The 12192-nt window shown below is 36.9% G+C and overlaps 1 protein-coding gene across 6 annotated transcripts in view; it reads right to left on the reverse strand.

Annotated features, from left to right (window-relative positions):
• The window catches only part of LOC132157169 (solute carrier family 4 member 11-like), a 91674-nt gene that overhangs the window by 59991 nt on the left and 19491 nt on the right, over positions 1-12192 (reverse strand). For all 6 annotated transcript variants that reach the window (XM_059566384.1, XM_059566386.1, XM_059566387.1 and 3 more), the window contains exons 2-3: positions 10814-10864; positions 6402-6524 (exon numbers count right to left, since the gene is read on the reverse strand). In XM_059566384.1, coding sequence (XP_059422367.1) covers positions 6402-6524; positions 10814-10864 — 174 coding nt within the window. The remainder of the gene's footprint in view (positions 1-6401; positions 6525-10813; positions 10865-12192) is intronic.

Here is a 12192-nt window from a genome sequence, read left to right on the forward strand (position 1 = left end):
AGAAGTAGCACACATACTTCGGGCCGAAATATCAAAACTGTTGAGCAAAGGGGCTGTAGAGCCTGTGTCTCAAGCTCAAAGCGAGTGTGATGTCATATTGCCGCATCTACGGATGCTGCTAGATATAGGACGGAGGGCTTTTTCCCTTTTCTGTCCTGGACTCTCTGTGAGTCCCTCAGGTGACTGTGCACTGTAAATCCTGGGCGTTGCTTCAGGTTTATTGGTGTGTGATCCCTGCGTGCACGGCGTTTTACATTGGGTTCCCGTAGCGTCTTAGCTAAGACGCAGTACGAGATAGCTCTCGTAAGAGAACGTACTCGGTTACTAAACGTAACCTCGGTTCTCTCTAGAAGAGCGAACGAGTACTGCGTTCTCTGCCGTGCGCACGATTCACTCTGGTTCGCTTCGGCGATGAAATAAATCAGGTGAGTCAGCCTTTTCGAGCTCCTTTTATAGGTTGGGCCACACCCGTTTCGGCGGGAAGTGGCAAGAAGGGCGCGAAGCTATTGGTCTGATGTTGCATCAGCCCGCGCTCGATAGGCTGTGCAGTTGCCGCAGAACAAGCCAATGAGCGAACGAGCCGTCTCGCCAATGGCTGTGTACTGCTGCAAATGCGCTTTACAAAAATACAAAATTAAGGACAATTTTTTGCTTCAGTATTTCGTGAAAAGAGACTTTTCCCGTAGCGTCTTAGCTAAGACGCAGTACTCGTTCGCTCTTCTAGAGAGAACCGAGGTTACGTTTAGTAACCGAGTACGTTTTAATCTAGAAAAGTGCTGACGGCTTGTGCGCTGAAGATGACAGAACATCAGACCGGATGAGACAACATGTGAACAAACCCCACTCATCCTAATGTGAGCCCACCAAATGCACAGCAGGAGTCACTCACGCAGAAAAGAGAATTTAAAACAGAACTAACTGTATTTGAGTAAACAGAGTGAGAACATTTGCTTGTCTAATTCTGGGTCACCTGTCTAGTGATATTACTGAAGCTGTGCTCACTTTCAACAGCGCAGCGCATTAGGGCAAATAGCAATCCTAATAATCCATATGTTACATCATCCATAAGATACTATACATCTCAAATGTTTTCAGTTATGCAAAACAGTAAATGTGGCAAAAATCTTTAAATGGGGTTATATAGTATCATATTTTCCCCCTTTAACATCCAATTATAATGTTACTAGAGGTTTCTTGCACCAAAAGCATTTTCCATCCTCTTTCTGATCCATATTAAACAGGCGGTTTTTCCAACTATATCTATAAAACTTTTATATTTAAATGATTTGTGATTAGCTAAACTCCATGTAATGAAGAAGTGCAGTTTCATTGTTCATCAAAGACAGATTAACTTTTTAACCCTAAAAAAATACAAATTATATTTATGTTTAGATCCATTAGCAGTCATTTATAAGCCAGCATAATACTGTAGTATAACAAATAGGGCTGAACGATTAATTACATTTGTGATAATATCGCAATATGAAAAAACTTTTTTTATTAATCGCAGAGGCTGCAATTACACTTGGTCACGTGACACGTGAGAGTAAAGACGTTTGTTCGACTGGACTTGAAGATCGATCCATGTATGACATCAAAGTACGGCGAGAAAAAGCATAAGGAGACGTTCGCCCTCTCACAGTACTTTGATGACACACACTGATCAGTCTATTCAGTACTGATTTAAGTCATACACATCTAAGTGCGGTCTTCAGAGGAAGCATCAAGTTGTCACGCTACAGTGTTGCCAAGTCCACGGTGCGGACCACAGCATGGTATTTTACCCCCTGGAGTACCAGTGGGGAGGGGGGTCGAAACATGATTGGGCTAGTTTTGAGTAGCAATTGGGTGGGTTCTATTGTGAAAACCTGTCAACACTGGCACGATACATGCGTAAATGTTTGAAAGCGTATATAATATCAATGTACTTCAAAATGGCACATTGAAATTACTCAAGCAGTAACAGTGTTTCGGTGCATTTCATTACTGAAGACTTCGACCTTAAAATAATATATATATATATATATATATATATATATATATATATATACAGTACAGACCAAAGGTTTGGACACACCTTCTCATTCAAAGAATTTTCTTTATTTTCATGACTATGAAAATTGTAGATTCACACTGAAGGCATCAAAACTATGAATTAACACGTGGAATTATATATGGAATTATATACATAACAAAAAAGTGTGAAACAACTGAAAATTAGCCACCTTTTAATTAGCCATCAAAGTAGCCACCTTTTGCTTTGATTACTGCTTTGCACACTCTTGGCATTCTCTTGATGAGCTTCAAGCTTCAGTCACCTGAAATGATCTTCCAACAGTCTTGAAGGAGTTCCCCGAAAGATGCTTAGCACTTGTTGGCCCTTTTGCCTTCTGTCTGCGGTCCAGCTCACCCCTAAACCATCTCGAATAGGTTCAGGTCCGGTGACTGTGGAGGCCAGGTCATCTGGCGCAGCACCCCATCACTCTCCTTCTTGGTCAAATAGCCCTTGATGCCTTCAGTGTGACTCTACAATTTTCATAGTCATGAAAATAAACAAAACTCTTTGAATGAGAAGGTGTGTCTAAACTTTTGGTCTGTACTGTACATTCTTATTTATTTATTTAAGTCTTTCTAAAACAGTGGTTCTCAAAGTGTGGGGTGGACAGGCCATCAGCAGAAAAAGAAAATAATAAAACAGTTAAAAGCCAAAGGATGTAATGGGAGATGGGAGATGGATCAGCTAGTGAAAGGGAAGAGAAAGCCATAGATGATGTCACACAGACCCAGGAAGATGCTGTTCATTTAAAAACTAAATGCAGAAAATATGACGAGGCATATCTTGCTCTCGGCTTCACTTACTGTGTCAATACGGGATGATACAGTTATGTGTTGAACCGCAACAGCTCTACTGTTCACTGGATGCGACGAAGTGACCAGTGCAAATCATTTAACTTTGTGTCAGTATGTCATAAATAGAACAAGGCATCAGTTTAATGTTGGGTTTTGTTGCACCACATCCAGTAAAGACAGCGTCAGTGATTGGTTTTACTGTATTTTGCCACTCTGTTCCTGTGTAAACACGGTGTTAAATGTCGTTGGTGAGGAGGAAAGCCTTTGTGTGTCCTATGCCTTAGCGAACAGCATGAAACCCAAAATAAATAAAAATAAGAATAATAATAATAATAATGATCATAACAGTTATTCTCTCTATGCTATTTTTGGTAACACTTTAGAATACTGTTTCTTACTTACGGCATAACTAATAAGGAACTACTGAAGAACTAACAAGTTATTATTCATGAACACTTAACTCACTACTGTTAACTACTGAGGAAGATGTGTTAACTAATCAGTATGTAATACAATTTTATGATTGTGTTAATTAACAGTTAGCTAATCAATAACTAATATATTCTGTCATACCTCCTGAAGAACTACTATTTATTATCTACTAGTTAAGTTTCAAGAAATATAACTATGAAATAACTACTACTGAACAGTTAACAATAACAACTTTTTTTTACAGCCCACTTATAAACCTATAATGGAAATAAATTATGCATTTTGTTTGCTTCTACAATAAATGTTTAACTTTTGATTATAAAATGTTTGTTCAATTAGTTTAATTGTGGGCAGTATACATGTTAAAATTGAATAAAATATGCTGTTTTAAGGAATGTTCTCATCTTAAATATAGATCGTAAACAAGTTGTCATGTATTTCACAAAGTTTATGATTACTTTTATAGTTTTTTTTAGAGTGTACGTTTGATTTAAGTCAAAATGATGTAGCAATTTTTATTTACTAATAGGTTCACTTTAGAATACTGTCTCAGGTTCGAAATAATTCCTTTGGAATTGTCTGATAAATCTTTATTAATTACTAAAGGCCTCACTATATTTTCACTTTAAAATAGGCCTAATGTTTCAGGTGTGAAATAGGTCCTGCAGAGTTACTTGATAATTATTTATTAATTACTAATGGGTTCCCTATGTTTTCACTTTAGAATACTGTTTCAGGTTCTAAGTAATTCTTGAGGAATTTGTAATAATTCTTTATTAATTACTAACAGGTTCCCAATATTTTCACTTTAGAATAGGCCTACTGTTTCAGGTGTGAAATAGGTCCTGCAGAACTATTTGTTAATTCTTTATTAATTACTAACGGGTTCGCAATATTTTCACTTTAGAATAGGCCTAATGTTTGAGTTTCGATAATAACGTCCTGCCGAATTATTGGATAATTATTTATTAATTTCTAATTGGTTAACTGTATTTTCATTTTGCCTTACATACAGGAATTTAATGAATAGATCATGTGGTATATGCTGAGGAGGCACACATACAGTACTGTATATAAAATATAAGAAAACTAAGGTAAGTTATCGCAAGGCACAGGAGTGGTGGTGGGGTTCCTATCGGAAGCCGATTTCTCACAATACAATTCACTACACAGACAAATCATCGATAAAATGTATTGCATTTAATAATATTGCATTTTCAAACTACTGCTACTTCTGCTAATAACATTTATATGAAAGGGTCACAATTCAATCTAATTGTGTATAACTGTTTATTAGTAGTTACTTCATCGTTATTTTTCTTGAACCTTAACTAGTAGATAATTAATAGTAGTTCTTCAGGAGGTATGACAGAATACATTAGTTATTGATTAGCTAACTGTTACTTAACACAATCATAATATTGTATACATACTGATTAATTAACACATCTTCCTTAGTAGTTAACAGTAGTGAGTTAAGTGTTAATTAATAATTATCTGTTAGTTCTTCAGTAATTCCTTATTAGTTATGCCGTAAGTAAGAAACAGTATTCTAAAGTGTTACCATTTTTCAGTGTTTCAAGTGATGCAGGTGTCTTTTCCCTGTAAGTTTTTTAAATAAAAAAAGCATTAATTTTTCATAATGTTTGTTGAAATTATTTGGAGCGACCAAGATTTTTGAGAACCACTATTAAACGTTAACAGTGTTTAAAAAGTGCAATCCACATGTTTACATATGTTTATAACAGTGTTTTTGAATTACCTAAAGTAGTGTGGTAAAGCAAAGGATTTGTTTTTATATTTCTGCAATCTACTTTAGTTTGTGTGACTTGTGAGGCTTATTTGTCAGTGCTTTATGTTGTCATAATTATTACATGCTTACAAGGTTGGAAGTTCAACAAATCAGTCTATATACTGCTGTGACTGTAGTTCATGTCATTCATATCAATTCATGCATAACCTAATTTCATTGTAGCATAGGCCTGGCCTACAGAAAAAGAACATTTCTGATTAATCTATCTAATATTGTATTGGACATACTATACAATGATTATTAGCTCGTCTTTGTTTAATAATTCAGAACATAAAGAGCTTTAAAAAAACAATTGCATATTAAACTGCAATCGCAATATTGGTAAAAACAAGTTATACAATATAATCAGAGCTGCTATTATGAAGATCTAATTTTTTTTCCAGATGTGGACCAGAATCAACAATTAACCTTGGAGCATGTGATTCATTGGCATATGATTCATTGATACTTATGTACTTAAGTTTTTGTAAACACACCTTTTTGCAGCTGTGGAACTCATCCAACGTACAGATTTATGAGAGATAACAAAAGCTTTGTTCGGACAGGACTAGATTTACCTGAAAAGGTTAGGTAAATATGCATTGTACATTATGGTATTATCATCTCTTACCAGACAAACTGCCTGTTTGTTTTTTGGCTAATTCAGTCCTCTGAGAATTGTAATTCAGTGTCTTTGACTGCAATATATTATTATTTCTCATTATTTATTTTGACCTTTGTTGAATACTGTAGCTAAACGTTTCTCTTTGTGCTGTCTGGTGAACCTTCATTATGGACATAGACAACTTTAATGGCAACTTTCTGAACTGCTAGTGTCTGGTTTAAAAATAGAGTTATATCAATAAGCAGTAAAGTTTATAGACACAAAACAATGATGAATGATGATGAGAAATATTGAATGCAATAACATTTGTTTTCCAAAACAATGTCCATTCTTCCTTGAAGACTTAACAGAATGTTTATCAGTGGTATAAAAGCAACTATTTGGCCTTTTGTAAATTACAATGGAGAAGTCAACGGTTTCCACAGTTTTTTGTATATTTTTCAATTGTCATCTTTGATTACATTTTCCTGCAGAGACTTAGGACAGAGAGAAGAGAAGACGACTTTGTGTGGTTTTGAGTGACAACAGGTGACCTGTCACCGTGTGTGGGTTTGGTGCCACGACATAATCACAGCGCACCTGAGACTGTTGCCATGCCAACAGCTGACCTGCTAACCTGAGCATCTCCAGAGCTAATCAACAGCTCTGGGTCTAACTGCCAGCCCACCCTGAACTCGCTCGCAAACACACACATTCACTGACCTGTCCCTCCTTGGTGTGTCTGGTTGCCGTAGAGATGAATGTCATCTCCTGATGGGATGGGAGAGTCCTGGCCCTCCTCTCGCTCCTCGCTCCCCTCCTCATGTTCTTCTCTCTCCCTCTGTTCTAAGAGCAGACACACACACAAAACAGCCTCAATCTATTGATACTTTTTTAACACATATTTTAATACACACAAAATGTTTATAAACACTACACTAAAAACTTAAAAATGCTACAGTAAAAACATTTTGTTCATTTAAGTTGCTTGGTATTTTAAAATTATATCACTTAAAGAGTAACTAAACCCTAAACCAACTTTTTTTAGTTAATGATCTGTAAGAATGGGGCTTTATTAGTGCTGTTCATTGATTCGAGTAACTTTTTTGACATTTGAGCATAAATTGTTTTAATTCTACAATATATGGTGTAAAAACGTCTGAGTGCTGCCCTCTTCAGGTTGAACGGTGGCTACTGCAGTTGATTTTTCCTATTGGATGTTGCGGTGGCAAGTGACGTAAGCAGTGGCAGGTGACGTAAGCAGTTTCCAGCTCACCATACCCCTTGGTACGAGCTACCACGCCCTTGGCAGTATAAAACCATCTTGTTCCGTCAAAATCACTGTAGTGAGTCCAGACAAAACTGTCTCTGGTCCGGAGTTGGAATTGCGAGTATTGAAAACGACCAGGATAGACTATTATAGCATCTATTTGGCATAGCAATTCTATAGTTATTGAGATTATTTTGCGTAGCCTATGTAGTTAATTAGCATAGTTGTTAGTGTAACATTAGTATTGTTAGAAGCATAGTTAGTTAGTAACACAGTATTGCATCAGTTAGGATAGCTTCAAGTTAGCGTAGATTTATCTGTATTTAGTGCAGTGGGAAGGATGGTACGTAGGTGTAGTATGCTGGTTGCGACAGCACTGCTGGACTGCATAGTTTACCAGCAGACTTTACAATTAGGCGCCAGTGGTTGCATGCACTTGGCCTGGAAGACCGCGAGTTCCCGCCTAGAGCTCGAGTGTGCAAACTGCATTTTATGCGGGATTGCTTCTCCAACGCAATGGAGGTGGAAATGGGCTTCTCCACACAGCTCGCGCTGAAAAGCGACGCGGTGCGGGAGTTAAGAGCGCAGTTTGAGCCAGTTGCTCGAATTGATATGAACAGACACCTCGACATCCTCCACTTCAGGTGAAGGTGAGGGAGAAAAGTCCTCTACTTCAAATGAACGCTCTGTTGCAAAGCTACTTGCGTCATTACAGTCACTCTCCATTTTAGCGACTCTGACAGCAGCTGTCAATCAGTCCGTCACTGCGGGTCTCAGGTTCACGCCCCACGCGCTCAGCCCCGCCCTCGGTTCATCCCCTCTAACTCCGCTGTGCTCTGCCCAGCATTTTTCAAATATTGCCAGTGGGTGGAGTCAGGCTCTGACCAGGGGTTTAGTTACCCTTTAATGAATTAGCCCATATGATTATAAATTGTGAAATATACAGGCACCAGTATGTAGTGTTGGGGAGAAAATAAAAACATACAGTATAATAGCGTTATACAATTTTATTACAAAATAAATGTAACTGTAATCATGTAACTGAAAAAATGTTTCATTAAATTACAGTTACTTTTTTAAAATAGGACTTGTTACGAATTAACAAAAGTCTCTACTCAAAGAGAACAGAAGAAACATTCATAACAAATAACAGGGATCCAAATAAGATCCCTGGAGCTCCCCGCTCTCATGGCTTCCTTGATTGAGAGACTTGTGTCTATGCTGTAACATACGGTGTACATGCTGACTGTGGAATGAGACAACTGTTGTAAATCATTACTTTACTTTTCTAAGTTGATCTGTTATGTGGAACTTTAATATTTATCTTAAACCCTAATCATTTGGAGCATAGTAGGGAGGTGGGTGCCTTTTTATTTATTACTCGTTTTCTCTTGTTTGTGATAAGTAGGGAGGTAAGCTTTTGTATATTTTGTTTATTATCTGAATTCTAGGTTAGAATCTTTAATATAGTTAGCTTTGTTTTGTTATTTATTTTGGCTTTTCCCCCTCCTGAAATGTATATGCTCTTTTCTACCTTATGTTTAATAAATTTACTCTTTATACTTTAAAGTATCTTTGGTGTTTTGAAGCTTTGGGAGTGAGAGCGGGGACTCCAGGGATCTTATTTGGATCCCTGTTATTTGTTATGAATGTTTCTTCTGTTCTCTTTGAGTAGAGACTTTTGTTAATTCGTAACAGACTCAATATCTGTTTTATTTCCTATTAGGGTTTATTTATATTTACATATTACATATTAATATACATATTACAAAGCATTCTTAGATGTCAGTGTTTCCTGACTGAGCTATGCAAAGGTTTGATTTCAAAAACAGTATCAAAGTTACTAAACTATTTCTAGTTATGATTTAAATGAAAGTTATTATGAAAGTAATCAAAAAATTAATCAAATGAAATCAGTAACATAACTTTAATAAAGTAAGTGAAATAGTTAAACTACTCACTATATTTTAAATAGGTTAACTTGTAATCTGTAACCTAATACATTTCCAAAGCAACTTTTCCAACATTGTCAATATGCGATACAGTACCACCAGAAACATTGTAATCATATTTTTACAGTGAATTTCTGACAATCACAGCCGTAATTTTTGTTACTGGAAATTTGACATGATATCTTTTACAGTATATACAATATAAATTTACAACAGCACAATATTCATTTACTCTTCATAGAAATAAAATAAAATACATATCCAATTTCTACTAATTGATATTATTATTGCAGAACTTTTCATATCTACATACATACCTACACTGTCCTCTGCTGACCCTATAAATTACTGACAAACTCATATGTAAAAGATGCACTTAATATACATAATTAATATGCTACACTGTACATTTAATCCATCCATTCTGAACTGATATTTCAGCACCGATAAGACAGCAAACACTACAAGGCTTCAACAATCCATACATTTCTCTCTTTTTTCCTGTTGAATACAAAGTGTTCATAGTGTTTAATACCCCACAGATGTGACTGTGTAGCCAGAGTGTGGCTGAAGCTGTGATTTATACACACATGGCAGCTCGTTATTGTTCTCGCTTCCCTGGTTGAATGTGGCATGTGAGTGGCTATCGGTTCCATATCTTTCTCCTCATCTATTCATTTGTTCACTAATCCTTCCCCCTATTATTCTCTATGTAAAGCTGGAGAGGAGAAGGGGCTGTTAATCCATGTGTGCTCATTGACTCTACTGCCCTGGACCTACGGTGAGCGGGCGAAAGGATATTCCTCTCCCCGACGACGGTGCTCCCCTTTTTTCCCCTTTTCTCGCTCGCTCTTTCAAGCTCAGCACACCGTGGTTGATCATATTCATAAGTGTTTAATTTACTGAAAGCCTATTCATGAACAAATTAACTCATTTATTGAAAATACCCCCCATACTTTGTTATAATTACATACGTATAAACAACCACCCCTTGAATTGAACTGAGAGAGAGAGAGACGGCATAAACAGTGATTTCTGAAATGGCATAATGAGAGAATACTTGAGAAATCCGAATATGCCACAAGCTTTACTTGCACAAACAAAATTTACACATTTAATTTTACAGACAGCATTTCAGGCCCTTTCAGATCTTTTTTTTTTGTTATGTTTTGTTTTTTTGCTCGGATTTGCTGCATCGGGCTTCAATGCAGCAGAATCTGAGGCAGATAACTTGTCTCTCTTTGACACTGATGAAAAAACCAGAAATATTACATTTTGAATATTCCTGCAAGTCAGAAATGAGGGCATGCTTTAAAAATACTGTAGAAAGGAGTTTCCTTCTCCCTGTGTTTTGACCTTCACAGCTCTCCTCTAGGCTCTGTGTTGAACAACAAACACAAACCAACTCCTAAGCCCCTTTCACACTGCACGTTGGTCCCGGAAAATTGCCGGAACATTGCCAGATTGCCTTCTGTTTGAATGCAAACACATCTCTGGATTGATTCTGGGATCGAGCCCGGGTTGGGAACCTAGTAACATTGTCGGGTTCAGTCCCGAAACGAGTTATGTGTGAACAAAAGCCAGAACCAATGCCGTAAAGACTGTGTTGTAGTGATGACGCACATTATAATGCAACTCTTTTACCAGGTGTTTTGAAGGCAGATCAACGTTCGCAACAAAAAAATATGTAAAACTGTAATGAAGCAAAGATCAGTTAGCTCCTCACCATCCTGATGTCACGTGTCATTAAGGGACCTTTACAGGTTGTGTATGATCGCTCACACATATTCCGGGAAATCACTGGCAGTGTGAATGAACCAAAATCTAATGATCAGGGAACAATTGCTGGGACACATAACCCGTGTATTATCTGGAATCTCAGTGTGAAAGAGGCTCTACAAACATTCACTCACCCATCTCTTGATAGAAGTATCCATTCTTAGCCATCCCTGAGGAGGGAGCCTCTGCAAGAGAAATTAAAACCACAATTATCAAAAGACGTCAAATAACTATGAGTGTGTGTTAAATAACACAGCATGAGTAAGTGTTTCGGATTACCGTAAGAGAATAAAGCAGGTTTGATCAAGCACTGATCCTTAATTACTGGGACAAAACAGGCTACAAAAATAAAAGGTTATCTATACAGGAATTATTAACACGTTCGGGTGCTGTCTCTGGCCTCTATTTTCTCCCAAAATACATTTTTACATATTGACAAAAAAATAATGTGTAAAACTGCTATATGAAATATTAATTAAGAATTAAGAATAAAGTAATTAATACATTTGAATTAATTAATTTAGACTACAGGATAGTTTCAAACTGATATTCAGCTTCATCTGTTGTCTGATAAGACAGGAAATATTACAGTTTTGACAAAAAAAAAAAAATCATAATTTGAATACCATATTAAATCTAGAAGCATTTTTTCTTCTGAGATTGGTTGCTACTAAGATCAATTAAAAAATTTGGAAATTATTTAAAAATCCCAAACAATTTATTTACAATTTAGAGTTGACATATTATGGCTGTGATCTGTGAAAATATGAGCCTAATTACTTACATTTATTTTATTTTATTAACCCACTAGCAAACTTGTCTGTGTGACATTTTGTCCTCATAGCATATCTAAAGAGGACCTTCAGGATAAAGACTTTGCCAGATTTTTAAAAGGTTTTAGGTGTTGACAAATTCCTTTTAAAAGAAAAATATTTTTTTAATTAACCTCCTTCTTCTGTCAGGAGACAGTAGTAATTTGTTATTGCAATATGCATATTTATATCTCTGTTGTTATTAAATTGAATATATATTTTGATGGATATGAAATTTTGAGTTATGGTCAAAGGACAATAATTTGTGTTCAGAACATTCCAGTGTTAATCTCTGATTTCTTTCCAAAAATAATGGCAGTTGAAGTTGTCCCATATCCCAAGAATCAATATGAAAATGCAAATGTGAATATGCCACACACATGCCCTTATGATGGTCTAAACAGCCACACACACTCCAAAGCACAATTACATTGTGTGACGAGTCAGCTGCCTCCTCCCTGATTGTCACCGGCACCCCGTCCTAAATCGCCAGCCTTCACCAGGCTTCCGACTGGAGTGGGTGTGTGAGAGGAGGGGCGCTGGACGAGTCAGGCCTGGCTGCGTGTGATGGGGCACACCTGAAGGAAATGGAGCCTCATCACCGTTTGGGTTTAAAAGGTCTCTTCCCCGTGCATGCACACTGGTGTCCTCATGGGTCCAGGAAGGGTGCGTTGAGGGACTCCCGCGCCACCAGAGACATG

Source organism: Carassius carassius, chromosome 14 (genome assembly GCF_963082965.1).
Source record: "Carassius carassius chromosome 14, fCarCar2.1, whole genome shotgun sequence".
NCBI lineage: Eukaryota > Metazoa > Chordata > Actinopteri > Cypriniformes > Cyprinidae > Carassius > Carassius carassius.